The sequence below is a fragment of the Siphateles boraxobius genome, unplaced genomic scaffold, assembly GCF_051911475.1.
Source record: "Siphateles boraxobius isolate OS27281-9 unplaced genomic scaffold, OSU_SipBor_1 25, whole genome shotgun sequence".
NCBI classification, from domain to species: domain Eukaryota; kingdom Metazoa; phylum Chordata; class Actinopteri; order Cypriniformes; family Leuciscidae; genus Siphateles; species Siphateles boraxobius.
Window position 1 is genome coordinate 8,746,447 of NW_027508866.1, and position 22,915 is coordinate 8,769,361.

Sequence of the window (22,915 nt, forward strand, 5' to 3'; positions counted from 1 at the left end):
ATTAAACAATATGGGAATTCATTAGATAAAATTAAGAACAAAAAAGCAAGAAAGACCTATGAAGCTTTTTGTAACTTTAAAATATTGTAACTTTACCCCTGACATGTTTTTTATTTTCTTTATTATTTTCTATTTGTTGTGAGTTGTATTGTCATGTACATCTTTTTGTATATTCTCTGTTGCAATAAAAAAAAAAAAAAAAAAAAAAAAAAAAAAACCTTTCATTCACATGAGATCACAGCAAAACATTTTGATCGCCCCCTGGTGGCTGGCTGCAGTATTGCTTGATACTAGGTACTATTACTTGATACTTGATAACGTCCTGGTTGCGTATGCAACCCACCGTTCCCTGAAGGAGGGAACGGAGGACGTAGTCGACGCGACTGAAATGGGATCACGCTAGGGAGCCTATCATCTTCGATTACTATTGAACGAGCCAATGGAATTTGGCGTGCGTGATTTGCATCACACACTCCGCCCCCGCGGCGCGGGTATAAATACGGAAGTGGATGCACGCACTAGTTGCTTTTCGCTGAGGAGCCGAGAGTAACCCGGGGTCAGCGGTGGTCCAGCGGTAGTGGCAAGGGGACTACGTCCTCCGTTCCCTCCTTCAGGGAACGGTGGGTTGCATACGCAACCAGGACGTTCCCTTTCAGTCGATAACGTCGGACGTAGTCGACGCGACTGAAATGGGATCAACCATTGAACACGCCACTAACGCTGCCACCTTCCAGTGCCTAAACCAAAGCCTCCTGATGCCCCCGCAAACTTAAGGCGGGGAAGGACAGGGCTTAGGCCAGGGAAGTCACTGCTGTTCCTACAGGACCACTGGGAAAGCGTTCCCCGTACGTTGGAAGGAAGGGACGCTGCGGAAGCCACATCCAACCCAGAGGGAGGTAATGTGGAGAATACACATATGAACTGGGCGGAAACCGGGCAGTCTAACATATGGAATGTCACTGGGGTGGCTCCAGCCTAAGACGGGGGGAGACACACCGGACAGTGACGGCAGAGAGACTCTGCCGAGGGGAGACACGGGCTCACCGCAGGGAGCCGTATCGTGGAAGAATACACATATGGGGTCACCGAAGGGACCGCAACATATGGACCCAGCCTAACACAGGTTCCACACTGCTTACGAGTGGTAGGCCTAACACCAGACGTTCCGCACGTCCGACGTCGGAGGGGTGTGGAGGAACTCAACAGGGTTCAATTTTAAGGGAACTCAACTGGAGTAAAAAGGCGCACGTATCCAGTCCATAGGAGGGGAATGGCGCAGCAAGCCGACACTTGAACCGGGCTCACGGTGAAACTGGCTTCATGAGAAGGGAGCCCACGGGAAGCAGCGGTTCAACCAGGTGTCGTCCAGCCCCCAACTCTAGAATCTGTTTAGCAAAGTATATCGTCAACGCCCAGGCGGAGCCCTTTACACTCATCATAGAGGAGCTCAACACCTAAGTGGACATGTTGCATCTCGGATCTTTGCCGAAATGAAGGCAAGCACTAAGTGCAACTTTGCATGGAAACAGCCTTCCCTCTCTGCTGCATTCCAACAGATATTTGAAGAGCTGGTCTGAGGTCTATGACTTGCATTCTGTACACGTCCAAGCAAACGGACAGAGAAGCCAGGGCTGGATCTGCCTCCTCCAGGGCAGCGCTTGCAGGCTCACCACCTGCTCCTATTACGGGAGAGGTAGGAACCTTGGGCACAATCCGAGCCGGGGTCTCACCTGTGAGAGTTAGCCGGCCCAGACTCCAGGCACAATACGTTGACCGAAAGCGAGCAAGTCCCTACCCTCTAGTAGAGACCACGCGAGCAGGAGAACTGATATAACAGAATTTTTAACTCACTACCTGCAGTGGCTCAGGGGCGGTCTCTGCAGTGCAGTCGCACCAGGGACAAGGCCCAAGAGGATAAAGAGGGACACAAGGATTTACAAGACCTTGCTCCTCAGGAACCTGACGACCAGAACGTGCTTCTGCATACTTCTGCAACACGATGAGCGTCGTTTAAACACCGAGGCAACATCATTTTGAGGGTGATTTAGGAAAACAGCCTACTGCAACCCATTTTGCAGGAAAGAGAGCACTGAAGTGATCGAAAGCTTTCAGGATCTCCTCAGGAGAGAAGACGCACTCAACGACTAGGTTCCACTTCTAAAGGCGTAAGCACGCTACCCAATTCTAGGGGGTGCTCGCAGAAGTGATGGTAACTATCACATGTCTTGTGATAGCCACCTGAACCTCCGCGTTCAGATGTAAGACCGCCCGGAATCTCCGGGGGAAGAACGCGTGTGCCATCGTGCCCCGTCCCCGAAAGAGTTTCCAGGGGAAGTCAGGAAGGCTGTTGAAGGGAACCAGGTCTAGTTGGGCCAATAAGGGGCAACTATGAAGACCTGTTCCTCTCCTGACATGGCACGTAGGTGCAAGTGACGGGCGCAAAAGACAGGAGCATTGCTCAACACAACATGTGAAGATCACTGGGCTTCAGGAGCATTTTCTGCTCAGCACTTGGGTGTGACAAGTTCACTGAGCTTCAGGAGCATTCCTGCTCAACACCTGAGTGTGATAAACTCACCGAGCTTCAGGAGCATTTCTGCTCAACACTTGAGCACGAAGAACCTCACTGAGCGACAGGAGCATTTCTGCTCAGCACTTGAGTGTGACAAGTTCACTGAACTTCAGGAGCATTCCCTCACTGAGCTTCAGGAGCATTTCTGCTCAACACTTGAGTGCGAAGAATTTCACTGAACGACAGGAGCATTTCTGCTCAGCACTTGAGTGTGACAAGTTCACTGAGCTTCAGGAGCATTACTGCTCAACACCTGAGTGTGATAAACTCACTGAGCTTCAGGAGCATTACTGCTCAACACTTGAGTGCGAGGAACTTCACTGAGCACCAGGAGCATTTCTGCTCAGCACTGCGTGTGATGAATTCACTGCGCTACCTGTGATGGACTCACTGAGCTACAGGAGCATTGCTGCTCAACACCTGAGTGCGATGAACTTCACTGAGTTTCAGGAGCAACTCTGCTCAACATGAAGTGTGATGATCTCACTGACCTGAGCAGCGCAAGGCGACCCTGAGTCGCCGTCACTTCTTAGAAGGCTCACTGGGGTTAAACGTATTCTGCGGGCCCCTGGGACAGCTGGGACCCCGTGTTTGTCCAAGGGTAGTCCGCTCGGTTTACTCAAACACTGGCGGAAAAATAAAACCGGGGGGGCAATTGAGCGGCCCCGGAATGGTCAAGACCCAGCGGACCCAGGGGATGGAGTCTCCACTTGCCCTGGCTATAACTGTCGTGAGGCTCGATGGCGGCACGATTGAGTAAGCGGGAGGGGTGGAACAAGGCGCCCTCAGAAGCGTCTGACTCCAAGGAGGAGGTGACGGGAGAGTTTGTGACACCCGCAATGTCTAACAACTCGAGGCACGAATGCCCGTGTAGTCGGGGGTCGCCCAGGCCCCCGTTAAAACACGCCCTTGGTCACCTCGGGACTCGATCGTAAGGCTAGCGCTGAAGCGGTCACATACGGAGGAAGCCAACTTAGGCTGTCGCTATCGTATACCCCAGGAGCCTCTGAATCTTTTCAGTGGGACCCTTTCTCACTTCAACACCGGCTGAACACATTCTCACTGGAGAGACGTGTTGGATCGAGTACCTCTCCAAAACTGAAACAGAGATACTCAGCCCGTGGGCGAGCTCTCTTCCAGTTGACCTGAAGACCCAACGGGCTCTGGAGCACTCGAGGGGAAGGACACCACGTGTCCTTCAGGCCAAAGCTGCAGACCAATCTTGGGCCAAGATGGTCACAACCCACCACCTAGTAGCACGAAGAACGAGTTTACAACTGGCCTTCGTACCGGCTGGAGGAGCGGCTATATCAAATCCTTCGCCAGCAGGATGAGATAAGCACGCACAAGTCAGGAGCACTGCTCAACACTTGGTGTGAAGAATATCACTGAATTTTCAGGAGCACGTCTGCTCAACACCTAATGTGATGTTACTATCACTGACCTGAGCGGGGTCGCCGAGCCTGAGGTGGGGCAGCAAAGTAGAGACAGTGGTGTTAGTGTGCAGTGCAACACTTACCTGTCTCCACCAGCGGCAGGGGACGTGAGAAGGCGGATGACCGGGTCCTCGAACGCCCCAAGCTGCCTGTTGGCGACCAAGGGAAGCTGGGGGATGTAAGGCTATTATACAGGGTCACATCCGCCATACTGGCCCACTTGGGACTCAGGAATAGAAAAATTGCTCTTTTTCTGAATATGTGGGTACCGCTGACCCCGTTTTTATAGGGGCCAGCGGCGGAACAGACACACACATAACAAAAAACTCCAGCCGGCCCTCCAACCAGCCAGAGGGAGTGGATCGGCGACCACTCCACAAGCAACTCCTCCATCCCTGAGAGCCCGTCCAGGTTCAGCGTTTTCTTTTGCGCTGGAACTTACCACCTGGCTTGGCAGCGCCTGGAGCGGGCTGGGCGCCCCTTCCGCGGCCGGCTCCGCGCCGGAACCTGGGTGAAGGCTGCTGCGGTGGTTCGGCGGGAGCTGAGGCGGCTGCAGGCGGACGCCCTCGGCGACGAGCAGGCGGAGGATCTGACCTCGGGGGGCGGGTGAAGGCAGCAGCGTCCCTCCGAGGCAGGATGTGCCGGATGGCCTCCGTCTGCTTCTGAGCTGTAGAGAACTGTTGGGCAAAGTTCTCCACAGCGTCGACGAATAACCCAACCTGGGAAATGGGAGAGTCCAGGAACCGAACCTTGTCCGCATCTCTCATATCGGCCAGGTTGAGCCAGAGATGGCGCTCCTGGACCACTAGTGTGGACATCGCCGAACCCACCGCGCGAGCTGCAACCTTCGCCGCCCGGAGGGCGAGGTCAGTTGCAGTGCGGAGCTCACCCATGAGCTCAGGGTCCGAACTACCCTCGTGCATGTTCATGAGTGCCTGGGCCTGGTGGACCTGGAGCAACGCCATGGCATGCAAGGAGGAAGCGGCTTGCCCACAAGCTTTGTAAGCCTTGCCCGTAAGAGCGGACGAGAACTTACAGGCTTTAGAGGGGTGACGAGGATCACCTCTCCAGGAAGCGGCCGCCGTTGGGCATAACTGCATCGCAACGGCCCGCTCCACCGGAGGGATAGCCTCGTAACCCTTCACCGCTCCCCCATCAAGGGTAGTGAGAGGGGAGGAGCTACTCAGGCGGTTTCTGGCAGAGAAAGGTGCCATCCATGCCCTCGTAAGCTCCTCATGCACTTCAGGAAAGAAAGGAACCGGGGCGGTGGACTGAGAACCAGTACGGCCCGCCCCGATATACCAATCATCCAACCGAGACGGCTCGGGACACGGTGGAGGGTTCCACACGAGCCCTACCGCCTCGGCGGCCTTTTTCAGCATAGCTGACATCTCTGGATCTGGCTCGGGCAACACTGGTCTCCCGGAGGGAGGCAGTGCAGCCGAGTCATCATCTCCAGAGTTCAGCTCCCCCTCCGATGCTGCGATTGACAACGTATCCCCTGGAGGGGCCCCAAATGACACGGCTGGCCCGTCCATTACAGAGGGACCAGCGGGATCAATGGGGAGCTCCACCGGTTGCGGTGTGAAAGAGGAGTGAGGGACCCACGGGGCGTGGCCGGGCGGATTACCCCTCACTGTGATCCTCAGATCACCCAGCTTGGACGGCACCCCAGTCCTCCTCTGGGAAGGTAACCCAGAGGAAGAACAGGGGCGGGGCCCAGAGGTGGGGACTGCGCCAACGCTTTTAACGAAGGCGAGTCTAGATCTCAACACCGAGATGGACATGTTCCCGCAGTGAGAACATGTCTCATCCACGAAAGCTGCCTCAGCATGCTGTAAGCCCAAACATGCGACACAACTTTCGTGACCGTCAGAAGGGGATAGTGCCAGACCGCACCCAGAAACGCACGGATGGAATGGCATCTTGAAAAAGACGCACTCACACCCGTGTTGCTCTTTTAGGAAATGGGACCGTCACCAGTGCCGGAGCACACAGGGAATGACCGCGGCAAACACTGAATAGTCTTCCAACTAACAGTGAAGCACTCACTTCTCGCCCTCTAACCAACCGTCAACACACAAACAAACAGTAGAAATTTGATGCTGTTAAAACAGCAGTTGAGAGCTGAGAAGCTCGCGATCACCGCTGCACCACGCTGTAGAACACCAACACTGGAGAGGTCTTCCCGCAAGAACACCGACACACTCGCTCGTTGAACACAACAGCACTCTTCAGAGACATCAAAGACGAACGGCTCCGAAGCGAAAGGCAACTAGTGCGTGCATCCACTTCCGTATTTATACCCGCGCCGCGGGGGCGGAGTGTGTGATGCAAATCACGCACGCCAAATTCCATTGGCTCGTTCAATAGTAATCGAAGATGATAGGCTCCCTAGCGTGATCCCATTTCAGTCGCGTCGACTACGTCCGACGTTATCGACTGAAAGGGAACTACTAGCTTGATACTAGGATCACTACTGCGCAGACTCAGGCTTCAAATGAGATCAGCAGCAGTGACCGTTTCTGGGATATTTTACTTCATACTTCATTTTTGTACAGTGGAAAGAAGGTCAAGACATGTTGTCCATCTTTTTCTATAAACTTCAGATCATTACAACAGCAACCCACAACGATCCAATCAATCCTCATTTTTTCTTGTTCGAGAAGCCATTTCACTCGGATACACGTCTCCATAGGGAAGTAAAGACTATGGCAACTTCCATTTCGTGCCAACTTATGGTTGAATCCAGGACATAAATGTAAGCTAATTAATTAAAAAATTAGGTCAACATTTATTAAGGATAAAGCAATCATATTTGCTAGTAAAGGAAGATATTTAGTTTTACAGGAAAAATCCAACATTTAATATAGGGGGTCGATGGTTTGGCTGAGAGTTTGGGTCGGAAAAGGCCCTACTATACATGATTCAGTTTATTTAAAATAAATGACTAGGTTTGTTTATTATTTGATGTATTATTTTTCATTTATTACACTCTTAGTGCTTAATAAATGACTGTAGCCTCATAAAAACCTACAGGTACTACATTCAAATGATATGATCAATAACCAGCATGTTTGTGATGGCCAATATGAGGGGTCTGACCTGCCATTGGGTAGAGGTCCTTGGTCTCGGCTCCACTCTACGGAAGGCATGGGGTCTCCGTCAGCCTCACAGAAAAACTGTGCCGACTCCCCAAGCTGCACTGAGACATCCTCTGGTTTACGCAATAACATTGGCTTAGCTGAGGAACAATAACAGAAGCAATGGTCTTTGACATTTTAGAGCAAAGTGTAGATGTATTTGACTAAATCAGAGTCTCAGAAATCAAACCATGTTGCATTAAAGCACATTAAAGGATTAGTTCACTTTTTAAAAAACTTTTGCTGATAATTTACTCACCCCCATGTCATCCAAGATGTCCATGTCTTTCTTTCTTCAGTCAAAAAGAAATTAAGGTTTTTGATGAAAACATTCTAGGATTTTTCTCCATATAATGGACTTCATTGGGTACCGAACGGTCCAAGGTCCAAATGACAGTTTCAGTTCAGCTTCAAATGGCTTTAAACGACACCAGACGATGCATAAGGGTCTTATCTTGTGCAACGATCGGTCATTTCAAAAATTAATAAAAAAGTTTGTTTTATAAGCACAAATGCTCGCCTTGCTCTGTTCTGTGATGCACGTTCGTGACTCTCCTGTTTGAACTCGTTCATCAAAATGAACAAATCTTTTTTCAAGTCATTTCGTTCATTCAACGAACAAATAGAACGATATGACTCGAATAAAGATTTGTTCATTTTGATGAACGAGTTCGAACAGGAGAGTCACAAACGTGCATCACAGAACAGAGCAAGGCGAGCATTTGTGCTTATAAAACTTAAACGTTTTTTATTTAATTTTGAAATGACAGATCGTTGCACAAGATAAGACCCTTATGCATCGTCTGGTGTCGTTTAAAGCCATTTGAAGCTGCACTGAAACTGTCATTTGGACCTTGGACCGTTTGGTACCCATTGAAGTCCATTATATGGAGAAAAATCCTAGAATGTTTTCATCAAAAACCTTAATTTCTTTTCGACTGAAGAAAAAGACATGGACATCTTGGATGACATGGGGGTGAGTAAATTATCAGCAAAAGTTTTTTAAAAAGTGAACTAATCCTTTAACTGGTCTCACCTAATACAGACAGTCGAGCGGCACGGCTTTCCCTCACTCCAACTATGTTTGAGGCTATACAGCTGTAAACTCCAGAGTCATTCTTCTGGGCTGGAGCAATGATCAGTTTACCATTCAGTTCCTATATATGAAGATAAGCAGAAATATATTGTGATCCAGGCACACAAAACACTGTTCACAAAGACACGGGTGGTGATGGCGCGATGGATAAGACACATGCCTTTGGTGTGAGAGACCTGGGTTCAAATCCACTGTGAGACACCAATGTGTCCCTGAGCAAGACACTTAACCCCTAGTTGCTCTAGAGGTGTGCGACCTCTGACATATATAGCAACTGTAAGTCGCTTAGGATAAAAGCGTCAGCTAAATGAATTAATGTAAATGTTCAGGGTACTAAGGATTCACTTTCTGTGTTATACTGCCCTCTACAGACATATACCAAGAAGAGTTCTCAAGAAAAAGCTATCAAAGACAAACCAAACCCAAGAAATTTGAAAACAATGTCAAAATGTAATACATTTTGCTCTTACACTATAATGTTCATTGCTGTTGTTGATGGGGATACCGTCTTTCCTCCAGGTGACGTTGGGCTCAGGATGTCCCACGGGTGGGCTGCAATCCATCATAGCAACCTCACCAATCACCACCTCCGCGCCACTGGGCTGCACACGGAACTCCTCTCGCAGAGCTGAAAATAACACAATCACAATGATCTGAGTTTCACACATTCTCCAGTGAATTAAACAAAATATAATATATTCGGTAGTGCTATATATAGTGCTAAAAGGTTAACGTACAATACTGTTTAAAAGTTTGTGGTCGGTAAGATTTGATTTTTTTAAAAGAAATTACTTTTATTCAGCAAGGATGCAAAAATTACAGTTTTATAAAGTTACAAAACATTCCTATTTCAAATAAATGTTTTTTTTTTACTTTATATTTATCATAGAATCCTGAAATGCTTCACGGTTTCCAACAAAAATATTAAGAGGCACTGTAGAACTGTTTTCAACATTATTGAGCACAGAACCAGCATTAGAACGATTTTTGAAGGATCATGTGACTCTGAAAACTGGAGTAATGACTGCTGAAAATTCAGCTTTGCCATCACAGGAATAAATTTCATTTTTTATCAAAATAGAAAACAGAATTTTACTGTTTTTACTACAATTTGTTTCAAATAAACACCTAGGTGAGCATGTGTCTTTCAATACATTAAAAAATCTTACCGACCCCAAACATTTGAATGGTAGTCTAAATGCTAATTGCCAGTTGTGGTCAAAAAACGAACAGAAATTCTGGCAATCAGCTGCTACATTTCAGGGGAAAATAAATGTTTTGTAGATATTTTTCTTCATTAACGTCCTTTTGCTTTAGTAATCAAGACCCATTGTCAACTCATCTGATGTAGCTTGTTTATCTAGCAGATGAATCAATGGAAACAAAAAGTAAATTCAATGTGTGCAACAATTGATTTAATATCTCAATCAGGTCCTGCTCCAATCCAGTGGAATGCAGAGTAAACGGCGGAGGAATCTGTTTGGGCTGCAAACACAGCATGCTGTCACAGCTCAATTAGTGCTCTGTTTGTTTCGGGCAGGAAAGCAAACTTTGACATCTGATCTTCAGTAATCTCATGCAACATCTTAATAAGCTTCCTCACCCTTGTTCCTTCAGAGCATTTAAGTAGGTCTTGATAGGTCACTTATTTTTATCGGGGTCAAACAAGTGAGTTTATGTGGGAACTGACCGTGGAGATGGTTGTTTTGGCTAAAACATTTGTCAAAATGTCTATGTTCATGTTTCACAAATCAACTCAATGCATATAGATTTTAAACAACATGACAATGAGTTCATTCATTTTCAGGTGAACTGTCCTTTAAATATAAGGAAACATCACACTGCTGGCAGTGTCCTGATTCACACCTGCTATATGAAGAGAGGCGTTTCTGCTGGTCGCAATCCCGACGCTGTTCCGAGCAACGCAGGCATACACTGCTTCATGGGACTGACTCTTTCGGCCGGGGAGGACCCTGAAGAAGAACAAACTTCCTTCTGGTAAAACGATAGGCCGTGATTGCGCATCCATCTTGTTTATATCAAGTGGTTGGCCATTTCTGAGCCACTCAATGGCGGGCTCAGGGTTGCCCTCTGCCCTGCAGGATAGCGTGGCCGGGCTGCCCACCCGGACCACCACATCAGAGGGATGGTGGACGATACGGGGTAGGCCACTATCTGAAACGAGCCTGGAACCTGGAGGACAGAAAATGGAGAATCAAACACCAGTGACATCCACTAAACAAATACATTGAACAAATTCCAGTCCTGAGAGCTCGTTGAATTCTTTTGTTTAGGATGGCCAGATGACCCTGCGATGAGTAAGGGAAACACATTTCCTGTATGGAGTCAGTGCCGGAGGCTGTTATTCCCACTCTAGAGAGGAACAAAAGCCCAGCACTTACAAACAAAGTCATAGACCAACAGGACATCCGTCACCTGTGTGCACCAAGTGCAGGAATGGCCCTCTGCTATTATTGGCCCACTTACAATGTCCTACAATGTCTCTTTGTACTCTCACGCCAAAACATGTCAATCACATGGGCATGAGAGGGTGTCCTTGAAACAAAAAAAAGCATTTGGTTTGGTCTTACAACAAGTCCTTGTTGTCTATCGGATTTGAAAAACATAAATGATGGTGGTAAACATAAACTGAAATAAGCCAAGTCTGTATGCTAAGTCTGTTCCTGATGCATCAAAAGTGAACTAGGGTGAAATGCACAATGGAGAATTTGAGCTCTACATTCTTGGCAAAAATGTGTTTGACTATTAAAAGTTTCTATTGTCTCTGATGGGGCAGTTTCCTGAAAGAGAGGAAACACAGTCTCACAGTCCTGCTATGTCATTTTCACTGTGGAGGAATTTGGGAGAAACACTGGAAGAATGTAAAAAAAGAAACAATAAATGCTGCACTTTTAACAGTATATTGTGACATTCTAAATGGGCTTTGAGACTGTTTAAAGGAAACAGTAGACATAATTTAAAGTTTTGTGCATAAAGGTTGATTTTTATAAAATAAAAGAGGCGTCTCTAAGCCTTGCATGTAAATAACATTTCTTAACATTTGTAGTAACATTTAGACGTAGGCTTCCTTATACGTTTAACACATGTAACTAAATGAATAATATAGCTAATGAAATGTTAACTTTCTCACAAAATGATGGGGTTGAAAGCTATAGTAACATTTATATAGCCCATGTTTTTATAATCAACTTACTCGTTCTTAAAAGGATCGTAAATACCACATAGCATCGTAAAAAAAATACAAAAATAATAGAAATACTTTAATCTAATTCAGGTATTATTATTGTCCAACACAATTAGGAAATACATCTAATTGTTTCTAGATAGTAATTATTGTACATTGAAACATAAAATATAGGCTATATTCGTATTTTTGTTGCTGTAAAATGTATTAAATTCTGTCAGAATTACATGATTTCTTCATCACTAACACGTCGATAGTTACACACTGAAACATTTAGTGCTTACCTTCAATATTATAAATAATCCCCAAAAAACAAAAGAGCTTGATAAAGTGTCTCGTCATATTACGTGTCACGTCGAATTCAGTTTATGAAAACAATCAAACGCATCGCTGTTACTAACTGCGTTACAAATCCGCAACAAAAACGGAATAGCCTAGTTCTACAGGTATCACAGTCATGTGTCTCAGTCGTTTCAGTCAGTATGAGTGTTGAACAGAGCGCCATCCGAAATGAGACCCGCCCCGGTGACTCGAGCAGCAGGACTCAGGAGTTGATGACATGATAACCGAAGTGGATTCAACTAATGCCTCTAACAAATGCTGAGGTAAACTATACACGTGTGACGTACAGTTTCCTGAAGTCGAGCTTTTGCCCTCTGTTTTTGTTTTGGGTTTGAATTCAAGACGACTTTGTTTAAACAATGGCCTACTTTGTGCCAAATTATGTTCAGTTAGCCTACTCATAAGGGAGAAGAAGGAGTGTTCGTTTCAATGAGGTTTTTTTTCTTCTACATACGACGTGTCTCGAACTTTTTTCTTTTCTTTTACATGGCGACTACTTCTAGACAACTTTTGTCAGGAAGGTTGTAGTTATGTATGATGATTTCACTATTCTGTCAGTAATTTAATGTGTGATAAAAGTTTTAACAAATGTCTGTGATGACAGCATACAGAAACAGGAAAGCATTAGACCTCACAACCAAGAAAAACTTCCTCTTTCCAAGATTTTTTTTATGAATATAAATTTGCGTTATATATACCGGAGCCAGTAAAAAAAAAGAAAAATCAGCAATAAATATTCCTGAACAAAAAACTTAATAAAAACTTAATAAAATAGAAAGTTCCCACGAACCACACAATAAACTTTTTTTCCCATTAAATAAAAAACTTAGCTTAGATTAATAAGTTTCCTAAAGAATATGATGAAAAGGCAAAATCTAAACAAATCAAGAAAGTTTACAAAAGTGAAAGTTAAGCACAGCTGTTACTGCAGAACTAAAACAACACTGAGGGGCAACACTTGCTAATTCCAATTACTATTAAGTCTGTGTAAATACGGTCGCTGAGGGGGTGAGACGGAATGAGGAGAAAACAGAAAGCGAAAAGAAAAGAGAAGAGAGAAAAGCAGAGGCGGCGGCAGTTCATTTTCTCGAAAGCCACATATAAATAAAGTGTTGTTTAGAAAACTGTCCATTGTGTGGCCTAAAAGAGCAAGCCACACTGATGGACACGTATATTGATCCAGAGAGCAGTGCCTTGATGGCCCTGTGGATCACCAGCTTTCAGCGTCTAACAAAAGATGTTGAGGGACTATGGGGCTGCATACCACAACACAGAATTAAAGCTGCACCGCAAAAGAAGCCAAGGCTGATTTAGCACTTAGACTAACTTTTCAGCACGTTTTACTCATAAATAATTCTCTTTGAATTGAATTTCTTAAGAGTCCGAGTAGGAGCTTAGCATTATTTATATACTCAAATAAGGAATATGCTTTTTTATAATGCTAACAAGTGTTTTTTTATATATAATAAAATGTACAGAATTATATATACAGTATGTATACAGTATATATATATATATATATATATATATATATATATATACTGTATCAGTTGGGAGGATTTTTTATTTTCAAAGAATAGCAAAGGAAGAAGAAATAGGTTTAATTGCAACAATTTTTCCTCTTGTTCATCACTTTCCAAAAATCAAACAACATCAACTATTCAACAAATCATTTACAAAGTTTCCTTGGATTGCCATCCACTAAAAGGTCAAATATACCATAAACTACACCAACTAAAGTTTTTTAAACAGTGAAACTTCAAATTAGTCACGTAAAAGCAACACAATACAGTACCGTAACACTAACTTAATAAACTCTTCACGTGTAAATTAAATTAACAGTGACCACAAGTGGAAATCATGAAGTGAAAAAAGACTTTATCAAGTTATCACTGTCTTTCTGATTTCATGCTTTGGACCCCATGCTGATATGCCGAGAGAGCGGCTGCCGAATTAGATTCTGAATAACATTACCATTAGGTTCTAAATAAAAATGATTTTTTTTATATATATACAGATTTAGAACAAATTTATGATATGATTATGTGATTATTCTTCAACAAAACAATCTGTTTATGAGTAATTAAAGGAAATCATCATGATTTTTCATAATTAAGTTTCATAACAATGCTATATTCTCCCCCCCAAAAAAATCCATTGGTTTTACCTTTCCTGCGATGGGCCCTCTCCCTGTGTGATGCCCGCTGGTGTGCCAAACGATGGCGAAGGTGCCCTCTTCCCTCTGACCTCTGTGCCACCTGCTCGTCAGGTAGGCATGCGCACTGGCGCTGGCAGTGGCGCGCCGCCTCGGTCCAGGTCCACAGCCATGCCACCCACAGCAGCCATGCTGACACCTGCATCTTCAGCTTAAAGCTCCTCTCCTCTGGCTTTGCACCCTCCACTACACCATCCCAACTTCCCAACTGTGGCTAAGACGGATCCACCCTTCTCCCCACAGTCCTCGCAGTGCTAAATTATCTGGAGATTGTTATAAAGAATGTTTTTCTTTATATTCCACAAATGCTTTGTATTTACTTTCCCTCCCTCTTTTATTAAGCGCTCCCTCCGCTCTCTCCCTCCTCTTTCTCGCCTCGCTTTTCTCTTTTGGGAAAGAAGTTGGCGGAAACAATGATTGAAAAACAAGTTTCAGGCCCCATGCTGGGAGCGCGGGAGAGGAGGAGAGGGACGGGGACTGTCTCCTCCAACAACATCTGTGTCATTCGTTCTGCACGTCCCAAAGACAGAAAACAAGGCCCGGGAGTGAACGGGGAGGGGACGGAAGGGGATCTCCCATACCGAAAGGGATCAGTTCCATTAATCAAGTGTCTGCTAGTCGACTGATCAAATCCTTCAGAATGACATACTCTCGCACACTTTAAACATCAAACGGGTGAAAACGCATTGCCTGACTGCTATTGGCCCGTACCACAAAAGGCGAAGTAGACACCCTTCATTTCTACATCAAGCTACTCTCTCAAAGGCATGAGAGAGGGAGTGTTTCTAAACAAAACTGACCCTCTCCAATGGCTTTGGCTGCTTGTCGGTCATGAAAGGGACGGCTTTTGTTTGAGGGGATTCTCACTTTCTCAACACAAATTCTATTTTACGCCAAGAGGAGAGGTGAGCGGACCGAATCGCTAATGCAACTGGAACGTTCTCATTTGTCGAAGTGAAGACGTTTCGCTCGAAGTGGAAATCATTTCGATTTTCACACTTAAACATTTCAATTATTGGACAACAGAAACCTGGTTGAATTTGATTACTGAGTAGCAAAGAGAATGAGAAAAGATGTAGGCCTTTTCTTTTCCTTTCTTCCTTTTTGGTTCACATATGTTCAAAGATTTTTCACCGTTCACAAAGCAAAAAGCAAAAAGGGAGAAATTTGTTCCTCTTTGCGTGCACAGTATGTGTTCCACTCATCACAGAGGTTCAATCAAATGGGACTGAGAAAGCAATTTGTCTCACGCAGTTTGGTCTTGTGTTCCACTCACCAGTCCTGCTGCTTCAGCATAGAAGAACAGAAGAAACATGCTGAGTTAACAGACCTGGCCTGATCGGGGTTTAATTCCACAAATCTCCCAATTTATTTAAGAATGTGAGAATATGGACCGATAGAATATTACAGGTTGTACAATACTATTGTTCTTACTCAAATTTCAGTGTCAGCCAGTTTCTGCGAATAGGGCGAAAGTTGTATTTTGACCTTAAAATGCACTTTCAATGTTGTTCTTAAATGGATAGTTTACCACAAACAATATAATATTTTGTCACCATTTAATCACCCTCATGTAATTCAAAAGCTTTATGACTATTCTGGCAAACACCCAAAAGGAAAATGGAGCTTTCAAGCTGAAAGGGTTAGTTCACCCAAAAATGAAAATTCTGTCATTAATTACTCACCCTCATGTCGTTCCAAACCCATAAGACTTCTGTTAATCTTCGGATCACAAATGAAGATCTTTTTAATTAAATCTGAGAGCCTTCTGTCCCTCTATTGACAGCTATGCAACTAACACTTTGAGGCTTACAAAAGTTCATAAAGAGATTGTAGAACTAATCCATAATTGAGTGGTTTAGTGGTTCATTTTCTGAAGAGACTTGATCGCTTTATATGATGAACAGATCGAATTTAGGATTTTAGGACGAATCATTCAGAACGGGATTGTGAACCAGGTCAATCGATTCATTGAAAATGTCTGTTTAAAAAGAATGACATCACTACTTCTCTCTTCAACATGCCAAGGAAAGCTAGAGCGGATGTTGTGAATAACAATTACAATTTTAATCTGTTCATAAGACAAAGCTGTCAAATGACTTCAGAAGATTCAATTGTAGTACAGAAGTCTCTTTTATGATACAGCCCTATTCACTTTAATTATATTGTAAGGAATGAACAGAATATTCATCTCAACTCACTATTTGAGGGCAGAAACAAAGAAAGTTATACCTAAAAATAAACATAAAATGAAAGTCCCCATAGACTTTCATTGTAAGTGCATTACTGTCATTCAGTTGCTTCTCAGAATGAATTAATTTTGAATGAATGAGCAATGAATTTTATGTGGAACAAGTTCCTAAACCTCATTTACCATTTTCAGATTTCACTGACCACCCATATTGCAAACTTTGGAATATGACCTTGGAATCAAACTAGTCTTGAAAGACTAGTCAATTGTTCATTCAATGATCACTTCTCACTGTACCCCCTACCAGGTAGCGGGTCATGTCAAGTGACCCTGGTCAGAGCCCAAAAAAGGCCACGCTTCAGCACTCCATGGGGTGTCAGAATGTCCCCACAAAGGGCTATTCCAGCTCACGCTGACCCTTAAACTGTGCCTTAATTTTCAGTGCAGGAGGATGGAGACTGCACTAATCTTCCTAAAGAGAGAGATTGAGACGAAAAAAATAGGTCGAGAAAAAGGTAGACTTTTAGGAGCTATTTGACGGGAAAAAACTTAAGTCTTCAGTGTCACTTGAGCTTTCAGAAATCATTCTGATATGCTGATCTGGTTCTCAAATAGAAGCAGATTTTGCTCATTTTTATTTATTTATTATTTAATTTATTCACTTGAGTAACAATACAACTCATATACAAATTTAAATGAGACATTTCAGGAAAACGTTTGCTGCCAATGTTCACAACAAATATTTGCTATTGTTGTGAATTAAAAAATGTAAATTATATAGTTTTTTAAAATAAACAAAAAATATCTAAAAATAAAAATATTAGTAATAATAATAATCAAATTTCTTTATTTTCCAACCCCTTGCACATCAATAAAACAGAATTCTAATATTTTAGTTTAAGTTAAAGGACAATTCCGGCCAAAAATGAACCTAGGGCTAAATAACACATGGGTACCGAGTTGACCGTTCTCTGGGATGCGTTTTCATGATAATCCAATGTACCCAGTTTTAACGTTAGTTTTAGGTTAACCACAGATTAGCTTATAACGCTAGTGTATGGGGCATCGAATAAGTACAAATAAAAATCTCTAGATACTTTATAAAGACAGTACACTTCGCGTATACAAGCAGGAGCCATCTTTGGAAAACAGTCTCAACCAGTCGAACCACGAACGCCGTGCTACGTCCTGGTCGATAGTCACAGTTCAGCTCACGTAGCACGGCGTTCGTGGTTCGACTGGTTGAGACTGTTTTCCAAAGATGGCTCCTGCTTGTATACGCGAAGCCTTGTAACTGGTATTAATTTATCCACTACAGTAAAAGACCTGGGTGTTATACTAGACCGCAACTTGACTTTCGAAAATCATATTTCATATATTACAAGAACAGCCTTTTTCCACCTTAGAAACATTGCTAAGCTACGCAACATGCTATCTGTTTCTGATGCAGAAAAGCTAGTTCATGCATTCATGACATCGAGAATAGATTACTGTAATGCTTTATTAGCTGGTTGTCCTGCATCCTCATTAAACAAGCTACAGTTAGTGCAAAATGCAGCCGCTAGAGTTCTTACTAGATCAAGAAAATATGATTGTTGGAGCCATTATGCTGAAATGTATTTTTTTTGTGACACTAGAGGGCGCACTAGTATTTTGAGTGCATTTAAGCGCGGTGGTAATGAGTAACAGGTGCGCTTATGGAAGGTCAACAAACTTTTTGACCGTGCTGTGTCGTGCTGTGTCGTGCTGTGTCGTGCTGTGTCGTGCTGTGTCGAGCCATGTCGTGTCATGTCATGCTGTGCCATATGGACAGTTGGATTATGCTCCTGCTTAACAGTATGCTTGAATCAGAAGTTTGATTTAATCCTTTATTTTGTTTATTTTGTTATTTGCAATGCCAAATGGACAATAAAAGGACTTGGCTTATATGAAATCGATTCTGAAGGCATGGACATTTGTTTATTTGAGTCAAGACATAAGCACGCGTCAGAAACAGACAATGGAGCCATATGCGTCACTATAGTAAGTCAAAAAGTTTGACCAAAGGAATCGGAATGAGGATTTATCGTCATCGACTGGAGCAGATCGAGTTTGAGCGACTACAGGAAAAGTCCGCGGATCTGAAGTTGGATAAGGCTCATTCATGACAGTTTGTTGGATTATTTTGTGGATTGTTGCGTGGGTTTGATCGCCGCGGATTTCGAAGGACTACAGACCCGCACGAGGAGAACAGAGCACACGATCAACAAAGTCTTCAACGCCTTTGAACTGAGGTATGAAAGCGCTTTCACTTGAACTTGAGTCAAATGGCCATATATAAAACAGTGTGCACACAAACAAACAAAGACAAATCCAATGCATTGGTGGTAAAAAAGGACATGTTTGAAAAGGAACTGAACTGTTTTATCATTATGAAATGCTTGTGTTTTCCCATGTTTTCAGTCTTTGAACGGATGTTTATGATGTAAATTATGCAGTTGGTAAAGGTTTAATAATGGCGGATGATGAAAATAAGTTGCCTGCTTCTGAAATCGAGCAAGATGGGGCTTCGATTCAGATAGCAGAGGTTGAAAATGTTGAATTGTCTGTACGAAAACGAGAGGTTAAACTTACTGCAAAGGGTTTAATGGCAAAACTCGATATTTTACAAAAACAAAGAAAGTCAAAGTTTGACAAAGCATCCCAATTGAAAAAGACAATACTAGAGTTAATGGGTAATAAAGAGTATGGAAATGAGATCAAGTGTATGTTTGAAAAGTTTGAAACACAATGCAAAGAAGCAAAGGAAGCGCACGAGTCTTTGATTGTTTTATTGCCTGATGAAGAGAAAGATCGGCATGTAACATGGTTCAAAGCAAAAATGATAGGGGTTGTGGAATTCAGCACTGTGGTATATAAATGGTTGGAAACGCTACAGGAGGAATGTGATTGTTCTGCAAGCGAAATTGAACCTAATGATAGCATTTCGAATGTTGAAACGCGGGTTAGCGGTCGCACTTCTCACAAGAGCAACCGCCACAGTTCCCGCTCCAGCCAATCTAATGCCTCTGTGCAACTGGTATGCATTCAACTTGAAGCAGAAAAAGCCGCTCTTGTTGCTCAAGCAGAGTCTTTAAAAACTAAGCATGATATTGAGCAACAGTTGGAAATATTACAGAAGCGTAAGGAACGAATAGATATTGATGCAAAAATCGCCGCATCCAATGCAAAGATATCTGTGCTCAGGACGTATGAACAACGAGCAAACAGCATTATATCAGATGGAATGGAATCCTATGTCAGCAAGCAGGCAAAGCAAGCAACTGCATCTCTACATCCAGAAGTTGAGAGACAATCAAGAGCTATATTGCAAAGCAACTCAGGTGCTACCTCACAACCACCAACATCATCTCATTTACAGCAACCTGCATCTTCAAGACCCAGAATTGCCACTTCAGTAGATGATGGAAGGTTTGATTTCACGCAAACTATGCTTCAAAAACATCAAGAAATAACAGAGTTGTTAATAAACCAGCAAAAGTCTCAACATTTACCACCACGTGATATTCCAGTGTTTGAAGGGGATCCATTGCAATTCAGTTTGTTCACTAAAGCTTTTAAACACTGTGTGGAGGACAAAACGAATAACAAAGGTGATTGCTTGTATTTCCTTGAAAGATACACATGAGGGCGCCCAAGAGAAATTGTTCGAAGCTGTATGAATATGGCACCAGAAAGAGGTTATGATACAGCTAAAGCTATGCTTAAACGGCAGTTTGGAGAGGATTATTTTGTTTCTGCTGCATATATGGAGAAGGTGCTAGGATGGCCTATGATCAGGTATGAAGATACAACAGCTCTTCAAGATTATGCACTCTTTTTACGTGGATGTTGCAATGCTATGGCAGATCTTCAGTATATGCAAGAACTGGACATGCCAACAAACATGAGAGCAGTAATTTCAAAGCTTCCATTTAAACTCAGAGAAAAATGGAGAACAGCTGCATGTGATATTATGGAAAGACAGAAAAGAAGAGCCCAATTTAGTGATGTTGTCAATTTCATTGAGTACCAGGTTAAAATCATTTCTGATCCAATATTTGGATCTATTCAACATGTAGAGATGAGAACAACTGGTAAACCGAAGGATGTCTACAAATGGAAGTCACCATTCCAATCAAGGCCAAAGTTAAAGGGAGATAGTTTTGCTACCAATGTTACCAATGTTAATAAACCCATTGTTGGTGAAATCCAAAGGGTAAATGCTAAACATCCTAGCAGGGAATTCAAGAGTAACTCCACTTGTTTGTTCTGTTCACAAGGTCATTCTTTGGAGCAATGCAAAGAATTTGAGAAGAAAATGCATAGGGAAAAGGTAAACTTTATAAAGGAAAAAGCTGTCTGTTTTGGTTGCTTACATGTTGGGCACATGAGCAAAGAATGTAAAAGACGCTTAATGTGCAAGGTATGCAACCAGAAACATCCCAGTGTTCTTCACATTCATTTTAAGGAGTTTAAAGTTGATAAAGCTGTCAACACAAATCATGAACAGAATGTAGAACCAACTATCAACAATACCCTTGTATCTGCCCAAACGTGTGGTCATATTGGGGCCGGGAGTAGCAGTGGTATCTTGCCTATTCTTCCAGTCCAAGTAAAGTCTGCAAGGGGCAACAAAGTTATTCAAACATATGCATTTCTGGACACCGGCAGTACCTCTACCTTTTGTTCAGAAAGCTTAATGAGGAAGTTGCACCTGAACGGACGAAAGACAAATATTTGTTTGCTTACCATGAGTCCCAAAACAACAGTCTCAAGCTATGTGGTAAGCAACTTAGAAATTTCAAGTCTTGATGGTAATCATTTTTATGAATTACCGGAAGTGTACACACAGAAACAAATGCCTGTAAATCAAGCCAACATGGTCAATCAGGAAGACCTAACTAAATGGCCATATCTTAATAATATTCACATTCCGCACATTCAGGCTGAGGTGGAGTTGTTGATAGGTACCAACGCCTCCAAATTACTTGAACCTTGGGAAGTGGTAAATAGTCAAGGAGATGGTCCCTATGCCATTCGAACCCTATTGGGGTGGGTTGTCAATGGTTCTCTAGGCAGTGATCAAGATGAATTACACACTGCTAGAGTAAATAGGATCTCTGTGGAATCCTTGGAGTTGCTATTGGAAAAGCAATACCAGCATGATTTTAATGAAAGAATGTCAGAGGACAAGGAAGAAATGTCCAGAGAGGAGGCACAATTCATGGAAATCATGGAGAATTCTGTGAGCTTCAAGAATGGACATTATAGTTTGAAACTGCCTTTCAAAAACAAAGATATTGTTATGTCTAACAATCTTAACATTGCCAAACAGCGTCTTGTGGGAATAAAAAGAAAATTTGAAAGGAATGTTAAGTTTCAGCAAGAATATACAAACTTTGTCAACGATATGGTTATCCAAGGTTATGCTGAGAAAGTGCCAGAGCATCAATTGGATAGATCTGACGGTAAAGTTTGGTACATTCCACATCATGGTGTGTACCACCCTCGTAAAGGCAAGTTACGTGTGGTATTTGACTGTGGAGCAAAATACCAGGGCACGTCTTTAAACGATCAACTACTACAAGGCCCAAACCTCACAAGCTCTTTAATTGGAGTTCTTCTGAGGTTCAGACAAGAACTTGTTGCTTTCATGACTGACATCAGAGCAATGTTTTACCAGGTCAAAGGGGCAGAAGAAGGCAAAGACTTTCTTCGCTTCTTGTGGAAGCGGAGGCAATTCTCAATAATCGACCCATCACTAAAGTATCCGAAGATCCAAATGATCTTGAAGCACTTACCCCCAATCATCTGCTTACTATGAAGAGAAACCCAACTTATCCTCCTGGTCTTTTTTGAGAAGTCAGATCAGTATGTAAAAAGAAGATGGAAACAAGTACAATACCTTTCAGATCTCTTTTGGAAAAGATGGATAAAGGAGTACTTGCCGTTGCTACAGGAAAGGCAAAAATGGACAAAAGAGAGACGTAATCTTACAACGGGTGATATTGTACTCATTGCAGATTCTACAGCTCCACGCAATTCTTGGACTCTTGGAAGAGTACTAGAAACTTTCCCAGATAAAAGAGGTTTAGTAAGGTCTGTGCGAGTTCAAACCAAAACAAACACAGTAATAAGACCAGTAACAAAACTTTGTCTTTTATTAGAAATGTGATAAAAGGTTATTCGAATGCATGGTTTACTTATGTATAATAATGGTTTGTTTGATGGCTCCTTATGTAAATATATGATTTTGAATTGTTTATGCCTTGTGTCATTAACAGTTCAGGGGCCGGTATGTTGGAGCCATTATGCTGAAATGTATTTTTTTTGTGACACTAGAGGGCGCACTAGTATTTTGAGTGCATTTAAGCGCGGTGGTAATGAGTAACAGGTGCGCTTATGGAAGGTCAACAAACTTTTTGACCGTGCTGTGTCGTGCTGTGTCGTGCTGTGTCGAGCCATGTCGTGTCATGTCATGCTGTGCCATATGGACAGTTGGATTATGCTCCTGCTTAACAGTATGCTTGAATCAGAAGTTTGATTTAATCCTTTATTTTGTTTATTTTGTTATTTGCAATGCCAAATGGACAATAAAAGGACTTGGCTTATATGAAATCGATTCTGAAGGCATGGACATTTGTTTATTTGAGTCAAGACATAAGCACGCGTCAGAAACAGACAATGGAGCCAT

General features: G+C 43.0%; 1 protein-coding gene across 3 annotated transcripts in view; it reads right to left on the reverse strand.

Moving 5' to 3' along the window:
- robo4 (roundabout, axon guidance receptor, homolog 4 (Drosophila)) overlaps positions 1-14,229 on the reverse strand; it is a 29,189-nt gene extending 14,960 nt beyond the window's left edge. The window contains exons 1-5 of one of the 3 annotated variants that reach the window (XM_077242383.1): positions 13,962-14,229; positions 10,114-10,440; positions 8,718-8,875; positions 8,188-8,308; positions 7,114-7,252 (exon numbers count right to left, since the gene is read on the reverse strand). In XM_077242383.1, the coding sequence (XP_077098498.1) occupies positions 7,114-7,252; positions 8,188-8,308; positions 8,718-8,875; positions 10,114-10,440; positions 13,962-14,154 (938 nt within the window). In that variant the 5' untranslated portion in view covers positions 14,155-14,229. Of the gene's footprint in view, positions 1-7,113; positions 7,253-8,187; positions 8,309-8,717; positions 8,876-10,113; positions 10,621-11,736; positions 12,029-13,961 lie in introns of those variants that run through there. The other 2 variants (XM_077242384.1, XM_077242385.1) reach the window with 2 other exon arrangements.
- Positions 14,230-22,915: the final 8,686 nt, after the last annotated feature.